Below are 27,523 nucleotides of genomic sequence, written 5' to 3'. Positions count from 1 at the left end.
TGAAAGTACTACTACCCGTCTGTCAAGATGCCTGGGCTTTTATGGCACAGGTGGCAGAGCTCTGCTCCTCTTAAATCACTACATAACCATAAAGTTACTCCAAAATCAATGGTCTGCAGCTGACCAACTCCAAGGAAATGTAGGTCACTGTTTCTAATCCCACAGCTGGTGCATTGGAAGCTATGTTCGTCAAAAATGATTGTTGACAAATAAGACTGACTGCCAAATTGTGGGCGCTTCAGTACAACCCCCTGTGATTTCTGTATGCGGGTCCACGAAGGATGAAAGCGCGCTCCCGAGAGTTCAGGTGAATGGAGAGTGGGAGCGAGAGCGGGTCACGGTTCAGTGTGCGTAGGAGAAAAGGACGAAATAAGGAAAATGAACTGCAACAGCTCGTTCTGGGCACATGTGTTCTTGACAGCGTATCTACTATGGGTCACGGGATGTGTTGCACAGAAAGTAAGTAATACATGGCTGCTCTTTGTTTACAGTCTCATTTGCCTCATGAAAAAGCGCAATCAATCGTTTCACCCGTCAGCGGGCTTCTAGTGACTGGCAGAAAACTTGTAAGCAAGAATGAAACACGTTACCTTGTTGTGTAGTTGGTACCCACACTGGAAAATACATAATATAGCCTTTCCAGGGTCATTTGTCATTATGGTGAACGTACATGATGTAATGCACTGTAAACGTGTTGTAGTAGAATAGACCAGTGAATACAGCACCCGTGCATACAGGGCTCACGTACAGAAGTTTGAGTATAGTTTTACATAATCTTTATTGTATTATAAAAAATTAAAAAATCTAATACCATTATACTTTTAATAAATAATCTATAATCTCATCGAAAGTTACAAAAAAGTTTATTGACATGCATTTCAGTAGGAAGCTTCCAATTCTAATAATCCCAAATTCAAAGTCATGCTGGGTTGTAACTGGTAAATAAGCCATTATTTTATGGGATCTTCCATTGCTCATGTTGTCAATGAATGCATAATTGCAGATATGAGCTTTTCACAACTGTAAGACATTGCAAATATACATCAATATTAGGTTATAGCCACGTGTTTGAACTGAACATATTGAGTAATGACGAACTTTGGGATATCTCAGGGCTTAATGCCCTCTTCTATCCCTATTGTCCATGTATCTGTCTGGTGAAGGTCAGGTTTGTCAAGATACAAGAGGGAGGAGGTTGTGGAATTCTTATTTTTTTTTTCCTAAACTTGATTTGGTTAAAACAAACTTTAATGGATTTAAACATATAAAGAAGTAAAGTAAAACAATTATAATAATAAAATAGAGGAGGGGTTTGGAATAGGATACGAACCCGGTTTTGGGTTGGGGGAAGGGGGAAATAAAAAATAGGTCGTAGGGGATGGAAACTTGTTCTTCAGGATACTGGGAGGGGAGTAATGGTTTGTAATATTTGAATAGTGGGATGAATGGTTATTTTTGATGTTGTTTGTGTCTCCATTGAGTTGTGTGGAAGAAAAAAATAAAAATCTACTTACAGCGAAATAAAAACGTCCGTTTAGGTTGTTAAAATGTCAGCTTCTATTGCAGTGGCCCACCATCCTGGACAGATGAGTTTAAAAGGGTAAAGTTATTTAAATAGCTCGGGTAAAATCCAGGCTTTAAACTGTTGAGATATCAGCGGGAGTAAAAGTGGATAAAATCACAATAAAATGCATAAATGATCCACTCTAAAAGGGTATTAAAAGTGATAAATATGCGCAATATTTAATTAGCACGGAAAGGGAGTTGCTAAATAAAAATCTGGGCGGGTCAGTTTGTTCCTCCCGAATCATGGGCTTCAGAGATGGATTGCCCACCGACCTGAGGTTTCAGAGATTCTGGTTGTTGCAGGGGTGATTGCAGGGTACAGTGAAAATCTTAGGCTTTGAGCTCCAACATACTGGACCAGTGAAATAAAATATTGAAAACGGTAAAAACAATATAAATAGACATAGCACTATATACATAATAACAGCTGATGGATATTTATTATGAATAAATAAATGTCCATTGGGATGTATGCAGAGTAAAGACTGTTGAGGGGGTGGGTTAGAATGACCATAACCTCTAGGGTGAGCAGCAGGCTGATCATTGAGTGAAATAGAAAACAAAGAGTGATAATATACATATTAACAACTGCAATAGTGATGAATGCTATTGGGGTGGGGGCAGAGTAAAGTCTGTTGGGGGGTGAAATGCCCAACAGAAAGGGGGGGGGGGGGTTAACAGGAGAGAGCATGTCGATAAGGGGAGTAGAAGGGGTGGGTGGAGCAACAGAAGAAATAATGTCCATAAGGGGAGTAGCAGGCAAGATAAGTGAGAGTTGAGGATGTCCATGAGGGAGAGTAGTGGGGGAATGTCCATAGGGGGAATAGGAGGGGGGAGCAGGTAGCTGACTAGTGGTGGCTAATCAGCAGCCTGGTGGTCTGAAGGTAGAAACTATTGGCTCTCAGTTTTTGCCATGATGCTCCTGTACTGCCCGCGTCTGAGTGATTAAAACGGGGAGAAAAGTTCATGGCTTGGGTGGCTGAGGTCCCTGATGATCTTCTTGGCCTTCCTGCGACACCTGGTGTTTTAGGTGTCCAGTGTTTTCCCAATGGTTTTCCCAAAGGCTGCATAGCCTGAAGAGCCTTGCGATCCGCGGTGGTGGAGTTGCCGTACCAGGCTGTGATGCAGTCCGACAGTATGCTCTCGATGGTTCTCCTGTAGAACACTGTGAGGGCACTCAGGGTAAAACTGAACATCTTCTTGAACATCCGTGACAATCCTTGGTAAAGCTACATTGACAACCATGGGGAGAAACACGTCCTCAACGTTACTGTACCTTAGTAGAGGTTAACGGCAATGGTATGCCATAGTCAGACAGAGAGAGCAGAGAGCAGGGCATGTTCACCTCCTGTTCCTCTCTCTGTCTGTCCCAAATTGCCTATAAAGGGCTCTGGTCAAAAGTAGTGCACTACGTAGGGAATAAGGTGCCATTTGGAACACATTGCCGGCTCACTCTCTCACTTTGTGGTGAAAACAACCCAAGCTGCCTGCCTGCTTGCCTGCCTTAGTCCACTGACATGGACTTCATCTCTTCATTCTTCAACCATAGCTCTCATGAATCACCCTGTACATACTGTAGAATAGTGACACCTTACCCCTGCTCTCTGCAAGTAGCTACACAACACACAGCAGTTTGTCTGAGAGAGGGGGTTCTTAGTATAGTGGTATTTAAGTGTAACCCAACCGGCCCTTACAATTCATTGTCGGAGTGTTACATGGCACTGGATTGCATGGTGTGATCAGTGCCCCCCCCCCCCCCCCCCCCCCCCCCCCCCCCCCTCTGGTTATTGGGTTTCCACATCCACACTATGGTGGGGTTTGGAGGTATAACTCACCTGAAACGTGTTCAGCTGGTTGTGCAGCAGAGATGATGGTGCAGCAGTCCAGGTGACACTCTACTTAGGGTTTATTCTCAATTGAGTGTAATTTACAAACTAGGAAGAAACCTGCTAGCCTCGTACAACCAGACTGATCTCGCAAGATTACATAAATTATGCGCCACACTGATCCACTTTATTTATTTGGCCCCCCTTTTATATGCAAATTGTTGGACATAAAAGACTGTAAAAAAAAACACCAGCAAACCAACTCCAACGTGATTTTAATTTAGTAAATCTATTCCAAATCTATTCCAAACTATTCCAAAACATAATATAGAGAGATATATGTGATCGTTTTAGTCAAATAATATATCTGTTTGGGCTTCTTGTTGTCAATTTGCAGTCTACAAATTATTTGTAATTTTGTTCCTGCCCCCTCACCATCCACTCAATAAAAAATGGTCCCGTGGCTGAATCTAGTGGATTATCCATGCTGTAGGCATTCTTAGTCATAACTGCTCTCCTCTTCTGAGTGTTCTGTATGTGAACAACAGACACTACAGTATTGACTTACTGCACATGTACTTATGCTATTTATCTGGGGAAAAGGAAGCTATTGATCTGCCCCTGTGCTGTAAATAAAATAGAAGGCAGACATGACCTAGTGAATCCATAACATGACCATGTTATAAGTAGTGTCTATGGGCCATGCTAATGTGGTATTTAATTATGTTCAGTTGTTAGCATTTGGGAAAGACCCCCCTAATCTGTTCAGTGGTTACAGGTGATTAACAGAGTCTGGCAGAAGGCGTTCTTTTTAATGACCAAATCCTTCCTGACAACTTTGGCAGCAGAGTCAGATTGCAGTACTATAAAATAACTCTCCCACTTCCTGTGTATTCTGGTGCTGTAGCCTACTGTCTCCACTATGAGTTGAATGTCACACGGTCATTGTATGTCTATGGCAATGTCTGGTGTCATTTCCATAAAAGGCTTACCTGTCTCATTGCAGAGTTCTCCTTTGGGCCATGTTAGAAGAAATATTAGCTACGACCACACACTACTATAACACTAGGAAGGAGAATCGATAAGGCTGCGAACTGTCAAGACTCGTCTCCAGCTACAATGACTGAGTGAGGGTGAGCAGCAGAATTCTTAGAACTGAACAACGAAAGCCCTTAGTATATTGAATTGTCAGTGTCCCCAGCTTTAGTTTCTGTGTGCATAGGGTGCTCACTATCTTTGCAATTATCTGCCTGAGGGGGCACTCTAAATGATGTCTTTGTCCTTTTGTCCTCTTTTGTATTAAGTTGATTTTTGGAATAGCGTAAACAAGCTTGGTATTCATTTCATCCAACCCCAAAAGGAAGGGTCCAACTCTGATAAATCCACCACCCTAACATCTACAAAAATGAGTGCATGTTTGACATTATAAGATACTGCAATCATTTCATTGGTTATTGTCATGTTGATTAAAATAGGGAACAACCTAAAAATAGAACCACTGAGCAATTCATCGCCTAGCTAAATGTTTAAATTCCGTAAAGAGACTAGATCATACTGTAAACACATATTGGTCAGACATTGAGGTTGGCATGGTGGTAAATAACCTATACTGTTACTTTAAATAAGATGAATGGGCCAGGCGGAGAGAGCTGCCCTGCCCTGCTAGCTGGTCTGGCTGTGTGTGTTGTTGTCATCCTGCATGGTGGGGCTACTCGCTCAGCTGCTGAGAGATTAATTACTTAGGATGCATCCATTCGCTGCCTGGGTCACATTCCAAATCTGGAAATGATTTCTCCTAATTGGTCCAAACCACCATGGTGACAGATAACACTGACTGACTGCATTTCGCCCACATGCTTTACTTTCTAGGCTAGGCATACTTAGTTAATGACTGTTACCTCCTTCCATCCAGAGAGGAAGAAAAATCCAGGGAAACTGTTAATTGGTGTGTGCACCGCAAATCTGGAACCCCTCCATCCAACAGCCCGCCCACCCAACCACATATCTATGTGGAGTTGGAGGGTCCACCACCACCACAATGCTGAGCATTCCACTGTCTCATGCAGAGCAGAGACTGGTCTTGATGAAGGTTTGTAAAGGTCCATATTTTGTGCGGTGAAGACTATGCTCTGAGGTCACTGGGGGCAGCTTCAGTTAGAGCCCAATCAGGAAGCTAACCGGTTGTTTGTAAATTCACCCTGAGTGAATGAGGGCACGGGATAACCGCATGCACACACACCATACTTATTGTATAAGTCGTGGGCTTGTGTATCAGTGCCTTTTCACAGCTGTGGACAAACAACAGTGGGTGCAAGGACATCCTTTCATCTCTTAAAAAATACACTATATGTACAAAAGTATGTGGACACCCATTCAAATGATTGGATTTGGCTATTTCAGCCACACTCGTTGCTGACAGGTGTGTAAAATCGAGCACACAGCCATGCAATCTCCATGGACAAACATTGGCAGTAGAATGGCCTTACTGAAGAGCTCAGTGACTTTCAACATGGCACCGTCATAGGATACCACCTTTCCAACAAGTCAGTTCGTCAAATTTCTGCCCTGCTAGAGCTGCCCCGGTCAACTGTAAGTGCTGTTGTTGTGAAGTGGAAACGTCTAGGAGCAACAACGGTCAGCCACGAAGTGGTAGGCCACACAAGATCACAGAACAGGAACGCCGAGTGTGTAAGAATTGTCTGTCCTCGGTTGCAACACTCACTACCTTAGTTCCAAACTGTCTCTGGAAGCAACGTCAACACAGGATCTGTTTGTCGGGAGCTTCATGGAATGGGTTTCCATGGCTGAGCAGCCGCACACAAGCCTAAGATCACCATGCGCCAATGCCAAGCGTTGGCTGGAGTGGTGTAAAGCTTGCTGCCATTGGACTCTGGAGCATTGGAAACATGTTCTCTGGGTTTGGCGGATGCCTGGAGAACACTACCTGCCCCAATCTATAGTGCAAACTGTAAAGTTTGGTGGAGGTGGAATAATGGTCTGGGGCTGTTTTTCATGGTTCGGGCTAGGCCCCTTAGTTCCAGTGAAGGGAAATCTTAATGCTACAGAATACAATGATATTCTAGACAATTCGGTGCTTCCAACTTTGTGGCAACAGTTTGGGGATCTCGTAGAAAGTCTTCCCAGAAGAGTGGAGGTTGTTATAGCGGGAAAGGGGGGACAAACTCCCTATTAATGCCCATGAATTTGTAATGAGATGTTTGACGAGCAGGTGTCCACATCATTTTGGTCACGTAGTGTAGCTCTTCTAGCTTCTATGACACACAGATCTAGTATGCTCCATTGGAGAAATGACCCTACAGTCTTTGATCTAGACTTCTGTCAGTGTCTGACCTGACCAGCAACAGTGGCTAAATTATTGGACCGAGACAGCGCAACAGAAGAGCTGCTGAGTTCTGGGCTATACACATCATCTGGGGGTTGACACGGCTGAAGCGTTAGCCTTTTGGGGCAGTGTCACTTTTCCACTCCCAGTAAATAGCGCCTCTGGGAGTCCCTGCCCCCTTTTGAGGGGCCCGTCTGGCTGTTTATGAGCCAGGCAGAGGTTGTTTGTGCATGTGAAGGAGTGAGGGATGGGAAGTTGGGCGTCAGTGTTTTGCAAGATTTTAGCTGGGCGTTTCATCATATTAGTTGTATACTCACTAACCTGTTGCTAAGGTTCAATTAGGCAATAGTAGATTTCTCTAAGCTCTTCAGTTCAGTTTTATTTGTCACATGCACAAGTACAGTGAAATGCTTAAAGGGCAACTCCACCACTTTTCAACCTCATGTTCATTATCTCCAGCACAATACCAGTGTCTACATATGTACGTTTTACCCGATGACGTCATCAAAAGTTAAAACGTTTTATAAACCGTGATTTTTCAAACACTGAGATTCGCTGTGGCTAGAAACTAGTTGCAGGTTTTGAAAATCACTTTTTTTTAGGACTGTAATTCAAGTCTTTTAACAACAGATCATAAGCGCTTTGTTTTCAGATATGTAGACACTGGTTTTGCACTGGTGATAATGAATATGAGGTTGAAAAGTGGCGGAATTGCCCTTTAACTTGCAAGCCCTACTCAACAGTGCAGTATTCAATTTCAAATAAAACACGGGAAAAAAAGAGAGGAAGCTATATACAGGGCCTGTGTCAGTACCAAATTCACGAAGGAACAAATGGGATGCTCGAGGGGAGGAATTCCTGCAGATGCTGGAACGCCCCAAATTCCGGGCTGCAGTTGCACACTATTGAAAAGAAACCTTGCCAAAGATCAAAATGAACTAAAATGTTGTCATAATATATGCACGCACTGTTCCGAACAGTGATGTATGGGAAGCATGCGAACGCCTTCAGTGTGTGTGTGTGTACGAGGGCCAGTGTAGGCGTGATAGACATGTATACATGTATACATGGCTGAAAAGTGACTGGTGGCAGGATTATATAAGTACTTATGTTAATATACTAATGGTAATACATGTAGACAGGAGTGATAGTGACCAGTAGCAGGATAAATAGAGACAGTAGATACTATTGGTAATCAATGAACAGAAGCATAGTGGTAGTAATAAATCAAATGAATAATCATTTTAGCAGCAGCATAGGTGTGAGGGGGAGCAGTATTTGTTAGCCATTTAACAGTCTTATGGCCAGGGGCTAGAAGCTGTTTAGGAGTCTGTTGGTCTAAGCCTGGATGCACTGGTACCACCTGCCGGACGGGAGCATGGAGGAGAGTCCATGATTCTCTGATCGACCTCTACGCAGAGGATACCATTCTGTATACTTCTGGCCCTTCTTTGGACACTGTGTTAACTAACCTCCAGACGAGCTTCAATGCCATAGTCTCCTTCCGTGGCCTCCAACTGCTCTTGAATGAAAGTAAAACTAAATGCTCTTCCTCCGATCGCTACCAGCACCTGCCCGCCCGTCCTGCATCACTACTCTGGACGGTTCTGACTTAGAATCTGTGGACATCTAAAAATATCTAGGTGTCTGGTTAGACTGTAAACTCTCCTTCCAGACTCACATTAAGCATCTCCAATCCAAAATTAAATCTAGAATCGGCTTCCTATTTCGCAACAAAGCATCCTTCACTCATGCTGCCAAACATACTCTCGTAAAACTGACTATCCTGCCGGTCCTTGACTTCGGCGATGCCATTTACAAAATAGCCTCCAACACTCTACTCAGCAAATTGGATGCAGTCTATCACAGTGCCATCCATTTTGTCACCAAAGCCCCATATACTACCCACCACTGTGACCTGTACGCTCTCGTTGGCTGGCCCTCGCTTCATATTCATCGCCAAACCCACTGGCTCCAGGTCATCTATATGTCTTTGCTAGGTAAAGCCCCGCCTTATCTCAGCTCACTGGTCACCATAGCAGCACCCACCCGTAGCACGCGCTCCAGCAGGTATATTTCACTGGTCATCCCCAAAGCCAATTCCTCTATTGGCCGCATTTCCTTCCAGTTCTCTGCTGCGAATGACTGGAACGAATTGCAAAAATCACTGAAGCTGGAGACTCATATCTCCCTCACTAACTTTAAGCACCAGCTCACAGATCACTGCACCTGTACATAGCCCATCTGTAAATAGCCCATCCAACTACCCCATCCCCATACTGTTATTTTTTTTGCTCCTTTGCACCCCAGTGTCTCTACTTGCACATTCATCTTCTGCACATCTATCACTTCAGTGTTTAATTGCTAAATTGTAATTATTTCGCCACTATGACCTATTTATTGCCTTGCCTCCCTTATCTTACCTCATTTGCACACACTGTATATCGATTTTTTTACATTTATTATTGTGTTATTGACTATGTTTGTTTATTCCATGTGTAACTTTGTGTTGTTGTTTGTGTTGCACTGCTTTGCTTTATCTTGGTCAGGTCGCAGTAAATGAGTACTTGCTCTCAACTAGCCTACCTGGTTAAATAAAGGTGAAATAAAAATATTAAAACATCTCGGTTGGCCAGTCTTTGGCAATTCTTCAGCCCTTTTTCAGGCAGTAGTTAGGGAGTTTTATTTCATTTTTAAGACATTGTGTTTCAAGTTTATATTCCAAGCAGCAAAACAGTATACAGTGTGTTTCTTTTAGAAGGCTTTTGTATTAAGTTCAAACTACATTTTTGGTAATTAGCATTTTAGTTCCAACATAGGATTCAAGTTCCTTAACAACATAATTATGGTAAACCTCAAAATAATGACAGTGCTTAATTTGACATTCCACTGCACAAGTAATTTCAATCAATTATTTGCTTGGGTGCTTTACTTTTGTACAAGGATAGTCTAGTCATCTCCGTATAGCACAACTGGGGCACGATGACCGACGAGCAGGGCCTTATGTAAACTTTCTGCCTGCTCCTACTTATTAGCTTCACTTCATTAAAATGTTATCTCCCATCCCACCGTGAAGTGGTGCAACCAAACGGCACTGTGGCCCATTGTGTCCCATGAGAAAAGGTTTCCTCGAATAATGACCGCCTTGGCTGCCAGTGGAGAGGAGAGGCCTGCGTCTGTGATGTAACAGAACTGGGATGTTTGGCATTATAAGAATGTCCCATTTCCATTAAACACTGTGGCACTTTGGAGACCATTCATGTGTAGACTACCTTGTGCATCACATCACAGTGAGGGTGGCAGACCTCCAGATAGCCAGCCCAGTCCTACTGTGGCCAGGGCCATGGAGATGACACAGTCTCTGATCCTCTCTCCCTCCTTGACACAGTTCTCTCTCTCTGATGGGGGATGGATATGTAGCCCACAAACTGAATAGAAAGATCATGCATAAAGAAAATTGGATTTGGTCACTTTTTTTGGTCACAGAGACACACACACACACACACACACACACACACACACACACACACACACACACACACACACACACACACACACACACACACACACACACACACACACACACACACACACACACACACACACACACACACACACACACATACACACACACCCCCTCCCTCCCCCCCATGTTGTCAAGCTGTTCCCTTCATTCTATAGTGTATTGCACAACACCGTTGAGCAAAACCGAAAATCGGCTTACTCTCTGCAACCTCTCGGGAATGGCATTTGACCAGTTCAAATGTCATCTGTGTAATTACGTGTTGTGGTTGTGGCATTCACGACATGAGTTCCTAGTAGGTCTAAGGCCATTTTGTTGTTTGTACCTTACTATGATGTAATGCTTTCATGCTAAACTGCATTCTGAGAAAGGAAAGGCCATCATACAACACTCTTAGAACTAGGTGGGCATCAAAGTACTGACTGTACCATGACGTTTGTAATTTCTCACTGTTACATCAGCATCCATCACTATCAGATTGTATTTACCGACATCCGGTTTGGGGCGAGCGGTCGCATTTGCATTCGCTCTGCAGGTAGTATAACTTTTATAACTTTTCATTACATTTCATTATAGTACAACGATTTAATTTGTCCAACCTTAGCAATTTCTTCTTAACTAGCTACATAGCCGTCTGTGTATCAAAGATAACTGCGTAATTATCGTATTTCGTCGTCTCGTTGTCCACTGCTATCTGCCCAGCAGCTAGCAAACGTCCACCGTCTACCGAATAGTAGTATAACTTTTCATTACATTTCATTATAGTACAACGGTCTGATTTTCATTTTCATTACAGTACAACGGTTTGATTTGTTTGATCTTAGCTAGCTACATAGCCGTCTTTTATCAAACATAATTGCGTCGTTATTGAGGTTCGCTAGCGAGCTATTTTCGTTCGAAATTAACGCAACGTAGCCATCACTGCTAGCTAGCCAGCTTGCCACCGAAGAGCATTGTAGAAACGATTACAATACAACGGAACGACTTGTTTTGTGTAGTGTTAGCTAGCTACATAGTTTTCTTTGCTAGCTTTGTATCTAAGATAATTGTGTAACTTTGAGTAATTATCGGTTAGCTAGCCAGCTAGTTTCGCCTGCCGCGCTGCTGTCCTCCTACCTAGCCAACACTGCTAGCTAACACTGCTAGCTAGCCAACTTCTACCGAATAGCAGCACTGTAGAAACTTACATTACAACGGAACGACTTGATTAGCGTAGTGTTAGCTAGTTGTCTTTGCTGTCCTTGTATCCATGATAATTGTGTAGTTTAGAGAAATTTAGAGAAACTGTCGAGGTCACCTAGCCAGCTTCACTTTCAACAACGCAGCTACTGCTAGCCAGGCTACTTCACCAGCCAGCAGTACTATATCATTTTAGTCAATAAGATTTGTAATTTTATTGATTTTTTGCTACGTAAGCTTAACTTTCTGAACATTCGAGACGTGTAGCCCACTTGTCATTCTAATCTCCTTTGCTTTAGCGTAGCCTCTTCTGTAGCCTGCCAAATATGTGTCTGTCTATCCCTGTTCTCTCCTCTCTGCACAGACCATACAAACGCCTCACACCGCGTGGCCGCGCCCACCCTAACCTGGTGGTCCCAGCCCGCACGACCCACGTGGAGTTCCAGGTCTCCGGTAGCCTCTGGAACTGCCGATCCGCGGCCAACAAGGCAGAGCTCATCTCAGCCTATGCCTCCCTCCAGTCCCTCGACTTCTTGGCACTGACGGAAACATGGCTCACCACAGATAACACTGCTACTCCTACTGCTCTCTCTTCGTCTGCCCACGTGTTCTCGCACACCCCGAGAGCTTCTGGTCAGCGGGGTGGTGGCACCGGGATCCTCATCTCTCCCAAGTGGTCATTCTCTCTTTCTCCCCTTACCCATCTGTCTATCGCCTCCTTTGAATTCCATGCTGTCACAGTTACCAGCCCTTTCAAGCTTAACATCCTTATCATTTATCGCCCTCCAGGTTCCCTTGGAGAGTTCATCAATGAGCTTGATGCCTTGATAAGCTCCTTTCCTGAGGACGGCTCACCTCTCACAGTTCTGGGTGACTTTAACCTCCCCATGTCTACCTTTGACTCATTCCTCTCTGCCTCCTTCTTTCCACTCCTCTCCTCTTTTGACCTCACCCTCTCACCTTCCCCCCCTACTCACAAGGCAGGCAATACGCTTGACCTCATCTTTACTAGATGCTGTTCTTCCACTAACCTCATTGCAACTCCCCTCCAAGTCTCCGACCACTACCTTGTATCCTTTTCCCTCTCGCTCTCGTCCAACACTTCCCACACTGCCCCTACTCGGATGGTATCGCGCCGTCCCAACCTTCGCTCTCTCTCCCCCGCTACTCTCTCCTCTTCCATCCTATCATCTCTTCCCTCTGCCCAAACCTTCTCCAACCTATCTCCTGATTCTGCCTCCTCAACCCTCCTCTCCTCCCTTTCTGCATCCTTTGACTCTCTATGTCCCCTATCCTCCAGGCCGGCTCGGTCCTCCCCTCCCGCTCCGTGGCTCGACGACTCATTGCGAGCTCACAGAACAGGGCTCCGGGCAGCCGAGCGGAAATGGAGGAAAACTCGCCTCCCTGCGGACCTGGCATCCTTTCACTCCCTCCTCTCTACATTTTCCTCTTCTGTCTCTGCTGCTAAAGCCACTTTCTACCACTCTAAATTCCAAGCATCTGCCTCTAACCCTAGGAAGCTCTTTGCCACCTTCTCCTCCCTCCTGAATCCTCCTCCCCCTCCCCCCCCCCTCCTCCCTCTCTGCAGACGACTTCGTCAACCATTTTGAAAAGAAGGTCGACGACATCCGATCCTCGTTTGCTAAGTCAAACGACACCGCTGGTTCTGCTCACACTGCCCTACCCTGTGCTTTGACCTCTTTCTCTCCCCTCTCTCCAGATGAAATCTCGCGTCTTGTGACGGCCGGCCGCCCAACAACCTGCCCGCTTGACCCTATCCCCTCCTCTCTTCTCCAGACCATTTCCGGAGACCTTCTCCCTTACCTCACCTCGCTCATCAACTCATCCCTGACCGCTGGCTACGTCCCTTCCGTCTTCAAGAGAGCGAGAGTTGCACCCCTTCTGAAAAAACCTACACTCGATCCCTCCGATGTCAACAACTACAGACCAGTATCCCTTCTTTCTTTTCTCTCCAAAACTCTTGAACGTGCCGTCCTTGGCCAGCTCTCCTGCTATCTCTCTCAGAATGACCTTCTTGATCCAAATCAGTCAGGTTTCAAGACTAGTCACTCAACTGAGACTGCTCTTCTCTGTATCACGGAGGCGCTCCGCACTGCTAAAGCTAACTCTCTTTCCTCTGCTCTCATCCTTCTAGACCTATCGGCTGCCTTCGATACTGTGAACCATCAGATCCTCCTCTCCACCCTCTCCGAGTTGGGCATCTCCGGCGCGGCCCACGCTTGGATTGCGTCCTACCTGACAGGTCGCTCCTACCAGGTGGCGTGGCGAGAATCTGTCTCCTCACCACGCGCTCTCACCACTGGTGTCCCCCAGGGCTCTGTTCTAGGCCCTCTCCTATTCTCGCTATACACCAAGTCACTTGGCTCTGTCATAACCTCACATGGTCTCTCCTATCATTGCTATGCAGACGACACACAACTAATCTTCTCCTTTCCCCCTTCTGATGACCAGGTGGCGAATCGCATCTCTGCATGTCTGGCAGACATATCAGTGTGGATGACGGATCACCACCTCAAGCTGAACCTCGGCAAGACGGAGCTGCTCTTCCTCCCGGGGAAGGACTGCCCGTTCCATGATCTCGCCATCACGGTTGACAACTCCATTGTGTCCTCCTCCCAGAGCGCTAAGAACCTTGGCGTGATCCTGGACAACACCCTGTCGTTCTCAACTAACATCAAGGCGGTGGCCCGTTCCTGTAGGTTCATGCTCTACAACATCCGCAGAGTACGACCCTGCCTCACACAGGAAGCGGCGCAGGTCCTAATCCAGGCACTTGTCATCTCCCGTCTGGATTACTGCAACTCGCTGTTGGCTGGGCTCCCTGCCTGTGCCATCAAACCCCTACAACTCATCCAGAACGCCGCAGCCCGTCTGGTGTTCAACCTTCCCAAGTTCTCTCACGTCACCCCGCTCCTCCGCTCTCTCCACTGGCTTCCAGTTGAAGCTCGCATCCGCTACAAGACCATGGTGCTTGCCTACGGAGCTGTGAGGGGAACGGCACCTCAGTACCTTCAGGCTCTGATCAGGCCCTACACCCAAACAAGGGCACTGCGTTCATCCACCTCTGGCCTGCTCGCCTCCCTACCACTGAGGAAGTACAGTTCCCGCTCAGCCCAATCAAAACTGTTCGCTGCTCTGGCACCCCAATGGTGGAACAAACTCCCTCACGACGCCAGGACAGCGGAGTCAATCACCACCTTCCGGAGACACCTGAAACCCCACCTCTTCAAGGAATACCTAGGATAGGATAAAGCAATCCTTCTGCCCCCCCCCCCCCCCTTAAAAGATGTAGATGCACTATTGTAAAGTGGCTGTTCCACTGGATGTCATTAGGTGAATGCACCAATTTGTAAGTCGCTCTGGATAAGAGCGTCTGCTAAATGACTTAAATGTAAATGTAAATTTACAAATGGGCAATTACACATTATTAACAGAAGGATGGCGAGATGCAGATTTTTCACTTTAAACGTGTGCCAAAGAAAAACAATTGATTGCAGTTAAACAAACCATACAGATCTATGCACAAGGACTACTTTTAACAATTGCGACTGAACATTTCACAAGAACACATTTACAGAACAGTGCAGGTGTAAAGTTTGGTAACTAGGTGAAAATCTCTGTGACCACGTTTTTCCAAAAACTGTTAAATATCTACTCCAAATTCAAAGATGTCTGCAGAAAGAATAGGGTGTCAGCTATGATATGAAACCTTGAGATTGAAAAAATCAATTTGGTTATTGAACTACAGTAAGTGAAGTGGATTAACACCCGGTAACAGAATGATGGTAACAGAATGACATCATGGGCCCCTGATCTGTACTATAGAGAAATGCATAATTAGAAATGTCATTCTCTTCATGGTGATGTATCCTGAATAGATACACAAAGGTAGACATTTTTTTATATCCTCCTTTGCATGTTTGGGTATTATTCTATACACTGCTATTATTCTGAGCTCCGCCCCAAAATAAGACCACATTTGGTTGGTCAGGACCTAACCAAATCTGTACCAGTTTGAACTGTACAGCACAGTAGAGTACAGTAGAGTTCAGTGTATTATAGTATAGTTCAGTAAATTATACTGTACTCTACTTTAATGTGCTCTTCTGTATTGTACTGTGCTGTACTAAACTGTACTATATTGTACTGACCTATACTCTGTTTCTTTACTGTATTGTACTGTGCTATACTTTACTATACTGTGCTATCCAAACATGTGAAAAAGTATATGTTTGGTTCAGATTTGGACTGACCAAACTTCAACTACTTTTCAACGTTCATGGACATCCGGTGTCAGTCGGTGTTCAGTGGGTGAGAGGGCTGGTTATAGTAAATGGAAAGAGGAGGGCTCATGGGAAGGTGGCAGTAAGAGCCTGGAGAGGAGACATTAACTGGAGAGGGACAAGGGAGACAAACAAAATGAGGAATGGTGAACAATGGGAAGTTCTTGACTTAAAAAAATAATAATTATTATACAGTATAATTGGGAAAGTATTCAGACCCCTTGATTTTTCCACATTTTGTTACGTTACAGCCTTATTCTACAATTGATTAAATCGTTTTTTTCTCATCAATCTACACACAATACCCCATGATGACAAAGGAAAAACAGGGTTTTACAAATGTTTGCTAATTTATTAAAAATCAACTGAAATATGACATTTACATAAGTATTCAGACCCTTTACTCAGTACTTTGTTGAAGCACCTTCGGCAGCGATTACAGCATCGAGTCTTCTTGGGTATGACGCTACAAGCTTGGCACACCTGTATTTGGGGAGATTCTCCCGTTCCTCTGCAGATCCTCTCAAAATCTGTCGGGTTGGATGGGGAGCGTTGCTGCACAGCTATTTTCAGGTCTCTCCAGAGATGTTAGATCGGGTTCAAGTCTGCTTGGGCCAGTTAAGGACATTCAAACACTTGTCCCGAAGCTACTCCTGCGTTGTCTTGGCAGTGTGCTTTGGGTCTTTGTCCTGTTGGAAGGTGAACCTTCGCCACAGTCTGAGGTCCTGAGCGCTCTGGAGCAGGTTTTCATCAAGGATCTCTCTGTACTTTGCTCCGTTCGTCCTTGCCTCGACCCTGACTAGTCTCCCAGTCCCTGCCGCTGAATAACATCCCCACAGCATGATGCTGCCACCACCATGCTTCACCATAGGGATGGTGCCAGGTTTCCTCCAGATGTGACGCTTGGCATTCAGACCAAAGAGTTCAATCTGAAACAGAGAATGTTGTTTCTCATGGTCAGAGTCCTTTAGGTGCCTTTTGGCAAACTCCAAGCTGGCTGTCATGTGCCTTTTACTGAAGGGTGGCTTTTGTCTGGCCACTACCATAAAGACCTGATTGGTGGAGGGCTGCAGAGATGGTTGTCCTTCTGGAAGGTTCTCCCATCTCCACCGAGGAACTCTAGAGCTCTGTCAGTGACCTTCGGGTTCTTGGTCACCTCCCTGACCAATGCCCTTCTCCCCCAATGGCTCAGTTTGGCTGGGCGGACAGCTCTAGGAAGAGCCTTGGTGATTCCAAACTTCTTCCATTTAAGAACGATGGAGCCCACTGTGTTCTTAGGGACCTTCAATGCTGCAGAAATGTTTTGGTATCCTTCCCCAGATCTGTGCCTCGACACAATCCTGTCGCGGAGCTCTAAGAACAATTCATTCGACCTCTTGGCTTGGTTTTTGCTCTGACATGCACTGTCAACTGTGGGACCTTATATAGACAGGTGTGTGCCTTTTCAAATCATGTCCAGTCAATTGAATTTACCACAGGTGGACTCCAGTCAAGTTGTCGAAACATCTTAAGGATGATCAATGGAAACACTGTATCTGAGCTCAATTTTGAGTCTCAAAGGGTCTGAATACTCATGTAAATTAGGTATTTATATTCTTTATACATTTGCAAACATTTCTAAAAACCTGTTTTTGCTTTGTCATTATGTGGTATTGTGTGTGTGTGTGTGTGTATTGCTGAGAAAAAAATATGTATTTAATCCATTTTAGAATAAGGCTGTAACGTAACAAAATGTGGAAAAAGTCAAGGGGTCTGAATACTTTCCGAAGGCACTGAGCCAACAAGTGCTCAGCATATATGGGAACTCCTTTAAGACTGTTGGAAAAGCATTCCAGGTGAAGCTGGTTAAGAGAATGCCAAGAGTGTGCAAACCTGTCATCAAGGCAAAGGGTGGCTACTTTGAAGAATCTCAAAACACTTTTTTGGTTACGGCATGATTCCACATGTGTTATTTCGTAGTTTTGATGTCTTCAGTATTATTCTACAACGTATAACTTTTTTTTTAAATAAAGGAAAACCCTGGAATTAGTATGTCCAAAATTTGACAGGTTCTGCATATATGCCTTAATTAAGAACTACAGACTCTTAGCTTTCATTTGACACCAAATGCTCCTATGAACTTCACGTTAATGCTCATGGAGCTTTTTACATGGAAATTCCCCAATGCATAAATTATAATACATTTATGTTATTTGTTGCCCAAACATGACAATCGGTGTACTGTGTTCACAGCAATAACATTTGTTTACAACCTAAGTTCATTTTAAATTTTTTAACAGAAGCTGACCAGTGGAATCAAAATAGCCCCATAACATCAAATATCCAACACCATATTTTACAATAGGTATGGGGTTCGTTCTGCTTATACATTCTCATGTTAATGCCAAACCCACTACTGTTGTGTGTATGTCATGTCATCTGACCAAAGCACTGATTCCAATCCAAGTGGCAATGCAGTTTAGCAAACTTCTTGCCTGGCTACCCAAACTCTTTGCTCTAGCCAAATGCTAAGCTACGCATAATGAGTCTGGATCGGAGTACCTCCTCAACAATTTCTAGAATGGAAATCCAATACACACCGACTTTTCTGTCATTGGTTTTGATACTCTGATTGGGACTTTGTTTTGTACAACACCCCTCATTTTGACGTCACCACAAACAACTTCAATGATGGCCTGAGTTTTGACTTCTGAGTTTGACTTCTGAGGTCTAAGTTTTGACTAGGCCATTCCAATACATTTAAATGTTTCCCCTTAAACCACTCGAGTGTTGCTTTAGCAGTATGCTTAGGGTCATTGTCGTGCTGGAAGGTGAACCTCCGTCCCAGTCTCAAATCTCTGGAAGACTCAAACAGGTTTCCCTCAAGGATTTCCCTGTATTTAGCGCCATCCATCATTTCTTCAATTCTGACCAGTTTCCAAGTCCCTGCCGATTGGAAAAACATCCCCACAGTATGATGCTGCTCATCGGGGTGATGAGAGGTGTTGGGTTTGCACCAGACATAGTGTTTTCCTTGATGGCCAAAAATCTCAATTTTAGTCTCATCTGACCAGAGTACCTTCTTCCATATGTTTGGGGAGTCTCCCACATGCCTTTTGGCGAACACCAAACGTGTTTGCGTATTTTTTTCTTTAAGCAATGGCTTTTTTCTGGCCACTCTTCCATAAAGCCCAGCTCTGTGAAGTGTACGGCTTAAAGTGGTCCTATGGACAGATATTCCAATCTCCCCTGTTGAGCTTTGCAGCTCCTTCAGGGTTATCTTTGGCTTCTTTGTTGCCTCTCTGATTAATGCCCTCATTGCCTGGTCCGTGAGTTTTGGTCGGCAGCCCTCTCTTGGCAGGTTTGTTGTTGTGCCATATTCTTTCCATTTTTTAAATAATGAATTTAATGGTGCTCCGTGGGATGTTCAAAGTTTCGAATATTTTTTTATAACCCAACCCTGATCTGTACTTCTCCACAACTTTGTCCCTGTCCTGTTTAGAGAGCTCCTTGGTCTTCATGGTGTCGCTTGCTTGGTGGTGCCTCTTGCTTAATGGTGTTGCAGACTTTGGGGCCTTTCAGAACAGGTGTGTGTATGTATATATATGGCTAAGGTGTATATGGCTAAGGTGTATGTATATATATATATATATATATATATATATATATATATATATATATATATATATATATATATATATACACTGCTCAAAAAAATAAAGGGAACACTTAAATAACACAATGTAACTCCAAGTCAATCACACTTCTGTGAAATCAAACTGTCCACTTAGGAAGCAACACTGATTGACAATACATTTCACATGCTGTTGTGCAAATGGAATAGACAAAAGGTGGAAATTATAGGCAATTAGCAAGACACCCCCCAAAACAGGAGTGATTCTGCAGGTGGTGACCACAGACCACTTCTCAGTTCCTATGCTTCCTGGCTGATGTTTTGGTCACTTTTGAATGCTGGCGGTGCTCTCACTCTAGTGGTAGCATGAGACGGAGTCTACAACCCACACAAGTGGCTCAAGTAGTGCAGTTCATCCAGGATGGCACATCAATGCGAACTGTGGCAAAAAGGTTTGCTGTGTCTGTCAGCGTAGTGTCCAGAGCATGCAGGCGCTACCAGGAGACAGGCCAGTACATCAGGAGACGTGGAGGAGGCCGTAGGAGGGCAACAACCCAGCAGCAGGACCGCTACCTCCGCCTTTGTGCAAGGAGGTGCACTGCCAGCGCCCTGCAAAATGACCTCCAGCAGGCCACAAATGTGCATCAGAGAGAGTACATCAGTTCTGTATGTGAATCCATGATATCAATGACGGATAAATCAGATTATCTTGAGGGACAATCAAGGCGGAACAACATGGGTGTGGACAGAATTGAAGAATCTCCACATGAGACCTGGAAGGAGTCTGATGACAAAGTGAGGGAAATGATCTCGGAGAAAATGAAGATGAACCACAGGAAGATTGAGGTGGAGCGCGCCCACAGGACTGGAAAACCCGGCCCAAGTGACAGGCCGAGGCCGATCAGTGGTCAAGTTCCTGAGGTTCAAGGACAAGGTAGCTGTTCTGGAAAGAGCCAAGAACTTGAGAGGAAAATGTATCTTCCTCAACAAGGACTATCCTGAAGCTGTGCGCCAGAAGAGGAAAGCCATGAAAGCTGCCACAGCAAGTGGGGACATTGCTTACATCCACTAAGACAATAACACCTTACAGACGGTAGGCAATTAAGGTCACAATTCTGAAAACTTAGGACACTAAAGATGCCTTTCTACTGACTCTGAAAAACACCAAAAGAAATATGCCCAGGGTCCTTGCTCATCTGCGTGAACGTTCCTTAGGCATGCTGCAAGGAGGCATGAGGACTGCAGATGTGGCCAGGGCAATAAACTTCTGACCCACTGGGAATGTGATGAAAGAAATAAAAGCTGAAATAAATCATTCTCTCTACTATTATTCTGACATTTCACATTCTTAAAATTAAGTGGTGATCCTAACTGACCTAAAACAGGGAATATTTACTAGGATTAAATGTCAGGAATTGTGAAAAACGGAGTTTAAATGTATTTGGCTAAGGTGTATGTAAACTTCCGACTTCAACTGTATATCTCTCTCTCTCTCTCTCTCTCTCTCTCTCTCTCTCTCTCTCTCTCTCTCTCTCTCTCTCTCTCTCTCTCTCTCTCTCTCTCTCTCTCTCTCTCTCTCTCTCTCTCTCTCTCTCTCTCTCTCTCTCTCTCTCTCTATATATATATATATATATATATATATATACAGTTGAAGTCAGAAGTTTACATACACCTCTTGCCACTGTATATATATTAGCCAGTTCTGAGACTCACTTAGATAATTCATTTGTTGATACAGCAGTAGCAATACAAGGATATAATATATATAGAAGAAACAGGAATGCTTATGGGGAAGTGTTGCTGTATATATTCAGAGCCATATTTGTTTATTTTATTTAACCTTTATTTAGCAAGGCAAGTCAGTTAAGAACAAATTATTATTTACAATGACGGCCTGCCCATATCCCTGTAATGCTTAGAGAAGATCTTATGTCAAGTGTTATTGAAGTGTTGTGGTTCCAGGTTCACCTGGCACATCTAAAGCATTTTAGTTTGGGGTGTTGCTATAGGCCACCAAGTGCTACCAGTCAGTATCTAAATAATGTGTGAAATGCTTGATAATGTCTACTTTCCACTTTCTTGGGGACCTGAATATTGACTAGTTTTCATCAAGCTGTCCACTCAAGTGGAAGCTTCTCAACGTAACCAGTGCCTGTAATCTGGTGCTGATGTATTAATCAACCTACCAGGGTGTTTACAAACACTACAGGAACAAGATCATCCACATGTATTGATCACGTTTACTAATACTGAAGAACTTTGCTCTTAAGCTGTATCTGTACACATTGGATGCAGTGATCACAATATAGTGGCTTTATCCAGTAAAGCCAAAGTTCCAAAAGCTGGGCCTAAAATAGTATATAAGAGATCATACAAAATATTTTGCTGTGACTCTTATGTGAATGATGTTTAAAAAAATTGTTGCTCTGGTGTGATTAATAAGGAGCATCCAGGCACTGCACCTGATGAATTTATGGTAAATATTTGGTAAACATGCACCTGTTAAGAAACTGACTGTTAGAACTGTTAAGGCTCCATGGATTGATGAGGAATTGAAAAACTGTATGGTTGAAAGAGATGGGGCAAAAGGAGTGGCTAATAAGTCTGGCTGCAATTCTGACTGGCTGAATTACTGGAAATTGAAAAAGTTTGTGATTAAACTCAACAAAAAGAAGAACTGTATCCTGAAGCCAAGATCAATGATCTAAAGAGTGATGGAATTTTGTTTTGGAGTACTTCAAATTACATTATGGGCAGAAAGACTAATTCAACTCCCATCTTTCATCAAATCAAATGGCTTATTCATCACAAACATTTGATGTTGCCAATTATTTTAATGATTACTTCATTGGCAAAGTTGGCAGGCTTAGTCAGGAAATGCCAACAACGAACAGTAATCCATCATACTCATGTATAAACAAACTAATAATGAAAGAAAAGTATTGCAAGTTAGAATTTTGTATAGTTATTGTGGGAAAGATGAGAAAATTATTGTTGTCGATCAATAATGACCAACCTCCTGGCATTGACAACTTAGATGGAAATCTACTGAGGATGGTAGCTGACTATAGCCACTCCTATCGGTCATATCTTTAATCTGAGCCTAGAGGAAAGTTTTTGTCTTCAGGTCTGGAGGGAAGCCAAAGTCATTCCGCTACCCAAGAGTAGTAAAGCGGCCTTTACTGGTTCTAACAGCAGGCCTATCAGCTTGCTGCCAGCTCTTAGCAAACTGTGTTTGACCAAATACAATGCTACTTCTCTGTAAACAAATTAACAACAGACTTTCAGCATGTTTATGGAGAAGGGCGCTCAACATGTACTGCAAGGACACAAATGACTGATGATTGGTTGAAAGAACTTGATAATAAGAAGATTGTGGGAGCTGTACTGTTAGATTTCAGTGTAGCCTTTTGATATTATTTACCATTATCTGTTGTTGAGAACTTATGTGTTATGACTTTTCAACCTCGGAACTGAATCCACAATATGGCAATCTATCTAATATAACTCAGAAGGTTTTCTTTAATGGAAGCTTCTCTAATGTCAAACATGTAACGTGTGGTGTAACGCAGGGCAGCTCTCTAGGCCCTCTACTATTTTCTATTTTTACCAATGCCCTGTCACTGCCATTTAAAAAAAAATATGTGTGTCCATGTATGCGGATGATTCAACCATATACGCATCACAATCACAGTTAGGAAGTTACTGAAACCCTTATCAAATAGTTGCAGTCTGTTTTGGAATGGGTGGCCAGTAATAAACTGGTCCTGAACATCTCTAAATCTAACAGCATTGTATTTCATACAAATCATTCCCTAAGTTCTAGACCTTGGTGTTACCTTAGATTGTAAACTGTCATGGTGAAAACATATAGATTCAATGGTTGTAAAGATGGGTTTGTCCATAATAAAGAGATGCTCTGCTTTTTGACACCACACTCCACAAAGCAAGTCCTGCAGGCACTAGTTTTATCTTATCTTGATTATTGTCCAGTCATATGGTCAAGTGCTGCAAATATAGACCTAGTTAAGCTGCAGCTTGTCTAGGACAGAGCGGCACATCTTGCTCTTCATTGTAATCAGAGGGTTTATAAAAACTATGCATGTCAGTCTCTCTTGGCTAAGAGTTGAGGAAAGACTGACTGCGTCACTTCTTGTTTTTATAAGAAACATGAATGTGTTGTAAATTCTAAATTGTTTGCATTGTCAACATACACACAGCACTTACACACACACTTACCCCACCTGACATGCCACCAGCGGTCTTTTCACAGTCGGTTTGAATTGAAGAGGGCAGTCCATAAGCGCAGACGAAGGCTATCAAGGATCTGGAAGATTTCTGTATGGTGGAATGGTCTAAGATCCCTCCCAATGTGTTCTCCAACTCATTTTAGAAAACTGCTCAGGGCCGTTATCCTTGCGAGGTGAGCTATTGAAAACAGGGGTGTCAATAATCTACCTTTTTGGGGTAAACAAATATTGCTTGTTAAACAAAATCTCTTCCTCGAAGCAATTGTATTGTATAAAATAATATAATTTCTCCTTTTTTTTGCATACAATGTAGCTCAGTATTTTAATTTATTTTTTCGGTAGTTTTTGCTCATTATCAATGGTGTCAATGGCGGTAGGTCTGAAATGGATGACACAGAATACATTGGCTATGATGGTCAAGTGATCAACACTATCACACCTCTGGGGTGATGTCAGCAATTACATTTATTCAATATTTTCATTGCATTCATGTGCTTTGAAAACTCCTGTTTCATCACTGTACAGAACACACACAGATATGTATGCCCATACTGCTCTTCTTCTCTCTGACCTGGCTGTGAGGATGCCAACTGTATCAGCAATAGAGAGGCCTTTGAGTTGCACCTTTGATTTGCAGTCAGAAGAAGGTTGGGTGAGGGAGGTACTGGGGCCAGACCTAGCAACAGCCCCTTTTATACAGTCATGATTGCAAAGTACATCTAGATTTGGCTTGTTAAAATAAACTGTCTGAAGGAATGCCTTTGATTAATGCACTCATATGAAGAGAGATGAGATGGTCCATGTAGCAGCAATCAAAGTGCCTGTCTGGCGTTGGTCGACCGCAGTGGTGCTGGTGCTCCTTTTACACGCACACACACACACACACACACACACACACACACACACACACACACGCACGCACGCGCGCGCGCGCGCACGCACGCACGCACGCACGCACGCACGCACACACACACACACGCACACACCATGTCTAGAGTGCATTTTAAATGTGTTCCCAGCCTGCCCAGCCAGAGTACAAGTGTTGCCTGAAGGTAGGTTGGTTTGTTACCTGTCTGGTGGTGCTGGTTGAGCCCCAGGTGGGTCTTTGCTCTGTTCCCACAGTCCAGAACCTGAACCGAGAAGAAATCTCATAAACACACCACCCCCCCCACAAAGGTCTGGACCTGAGCTCTGTGGCCCAGTGGCCCCAGCAAACACATCTGCCTCTGCTTAGCTAGGCTGAGGTTCCCCTCAATCGTCCACCCCTCACACCTGGGAAGCATTACAGCCAGCTCAGCGTGTTTGAAGAAATACCCTCCCCAGAGTTACCCAAGCACAGGCATGCAAGGCACCGCCACCGCTTTGATATACTGGCTGGCAGAGCAGGAGGGTTGAGTAGTTCAGGTCTGGATGCTTTTTGTTCTTTTGAGGCATTCTGAATTCCGCTCAACTGGGTTATTTGTTTAAAAGACAGACGTCATTTGTATTTCCAAGTTCTACACAAAAAAAGTCACAGATTTTCTGTAAGTTTGACAAGTGCTAGTATGTGTCGATCATTAGAGATGCTAGCATTTTAACGTACACTCACGTCCCCCTTACCAAGCCCCTGTATATTGTGATTGCAGGTCTACTTTGACTGTGGAGCGAAGGTGGATGTGGTGGATGTCCAAGGCCTCATCCTGTCTCCTGGTTTCCCCTATAACTACTCCTCAGGGAGCCACTGTGTCTGGCAGTTCTTTGTGCCCGTCGGCCACCAGCTCATACTGGAGATATTTGACTTTGACGTGTTCGATAGTCACGACTCCGCCGCCCAGTACGCTGCCATCTCTGACTTGGAAGAGGTCGATGCTAATGATGGGGCGACTATCCCAACTGGGGGTCCCATCACTGATAAAGATGCCACTGTATCTCAGGCTCAGAGTGTCACAGCGACAGCCTCCCGGTCCTCCTCCCAAAACGACAAAGTCATGCAGGTGGTGGTGCAAGAGCAGTCCACCAAGATGGAGATAGCCAAAGTCTCCAACTCTGCTAAAAGGTCCACCTCTGATGCCACCTCTGACCGTGCCTCCCCACAGCCCCTCTCAGACCTCCTCCTACCAGGGGCCCATGCACCAGGAGAGAAGGCAATGAACTCAATCACCTCTCCTCTCCTCAGAGGCAACCCTGACCTGAACCCTAACCCCAGAGCATCAGCCCCAGACCAAGTCCTGGCTGTGGTTGTAGACGAGGCCACCACTCGGACCCCTCTGCTCCTCACAGACACGGACACAGAGTCAGCGAGCCCTGAGACCCAGCAGTCTGTGGTGGACGCATGCCCCCACGACGTCCTTTACATCTCGGACCTCCTCACCTTTTCCTCGCGTTTCTGCGGCTCCAACCGGCCTTCCAGCAGCCAGCTGGTGTTTGGCTCCAGCCAGGAGATGGTAGAGGTCATCATGGAGTTGATCACCACCACCCACTGGGGCCGCGGCTTCGCCCTGCTCTTTTACTACCACAACCGGACAGAACCGGGTGGAGATGACCCCCGGCATGCCTACGTCCCTGCCGGGGCCAGCAAAATAGACACTCTGCTGGCCGCCATGAGTGGAGCAGCCTTCTTTGCCATGGTGCTCACCAGCGCTCTGTGTATTATATTCAGGTATGTAAAAGCATGCAGAGAAAGTTATTGTGATATGATAGCCCTTAGTCACACACATGTTGTGCTATAAATAGGTTTCCCTGACTCCCTGAGATCAAACCAGCGCTTGAGAGAATTGTGCCAGAACATCCTTTTGTCCTACACGCCTTGTGATGGCTTTCCCTATTGACTCCCAGAGACATACTGTTCTCAAACATAAACAAACAAGACAGTGCACAATGGAAATGATTGTCCCTTTATGAGCCTTGTGGGTCACCTGTGCAACATCTTCAGGTACAGTAAAGCAAGGCATGCAGAAAGAATGGAGTCATAAAGATACCTTTGTCAGACATGTTTTATGAATACATTTAAATATGTATTCACATAATATAAATACATTTCCCTGTCAACCTAACATAAACAAGACCGTGCACATTCTGCACAATGGGAAAAATTGTCCTTTTATTTTGTTGTCACCCAAGGAAACTGGCACAGTGCTTTTCCTTTGAGAGAGCGCAACCGTTGGGTCTTTGATGTTGGCCAGTGTGACAAAGTTTCCTCCCATGAATGAGATGGTAGCCATGAATGGGATAGTCTGCCAGTCAGTCCTCCTCCAGCACACAGTGTGGTGCTGCTGCAGTGGATGGGCTGGCTGTTGACTCAGCTGGAGGCCTTGGTCGGTCCCTGACTTGATCCAGTGAAAGGCAGGGTTCGACTGTAGCTGCCCTTATGTGCTGCATTGTCACCATTACAGAGAGAGAGCGCGTGAGCAAGAGAGGGCCGTTCGAGGTGCAGCACCTGGCATCGATTCCAACGGACAAAGAGAAACGCAGCCATACAAAAGCGAGCGGAGGCAAAACGAGGAGAGCGGAGAAAGGACCTCATACTGCTGTGCTATGAGCCTCTGTCCCGTCGAAGTGCCATTGTAGTTTTATATAGAACAAGAGCAACATATTAAATGTCGGATTTTACAGGTTGTTCCCTCGGTCAATCCCGTGAGGAGACAACATTAGTGCATGTGTCAGTTTTCGCAGGGTGTAATGTCATTTATGCCAGGTAACTAAATGAGCATCACTGTTTAATCTACTGTCCTGATTCCCATCTAGTTCCCCCCAGGAAGGTTCAAATTCCCGTAAAGATAAACCCCCTTGCAGCCCCCATGCATGTCGGAGAGAAGTTAAAGGTGTATTAGTCTCGTCCTGGGGCCATGTTTTTAATTGTGCCAAAAATTGATACACAAAAGCATTTAGATCTGTTATTGAGCAGAATCAGTTTAAGTCAACACTTTCACTGTTATTTTGA

General features: G+C 44.5%; 1 protein-coding gene across 1 annotated transcript in view; it reads left to right on the top strand.

The window, feature by feature from the left end:
• Positions 1–261: 261 nt before the first annotated feature.
• Positions 262–27,523, top strand: part of LOC129853458 (uncharacterized) — a 37,526-nt gene continuing 10,264 nt past the window's right edge. Inside the window, exons 1-2 of the mRNA XM_055919520.1 lie at positions 262–459; positions 25,230–26,242. Coding sequence (XP_055775495.1) covers positions 379–459; positions 25,230–26,242 — 1,094 coding nt within the window. The 5' untranslated portion in view covers positions 262–378. The remainder of the gene's footprint in view (positions 460–25,229; positions 26,243–27,523) is intronic.

The sequence above is a fragment of the Salvelinus fontinalis genome, chromosome 4 (assembly GCF_029448725.1).
Source record: "Salvelinus fontinalis isolate EN_2023a chromosome 4, ASM2944872v1, whole genome shotgun sequence".
Lineage (NCBI taxonomy): Eukaryota > Metazoa > Chordata > Actinopteri > Salmoniformes > Salmonidae > Salvelinus > Salvelinus fontinalis.
The sequence above is the reverse complement of the archived record's forward strand: the minus strand, read 5'-3'. Positions and strand labels throughout refer to the sequence as shown.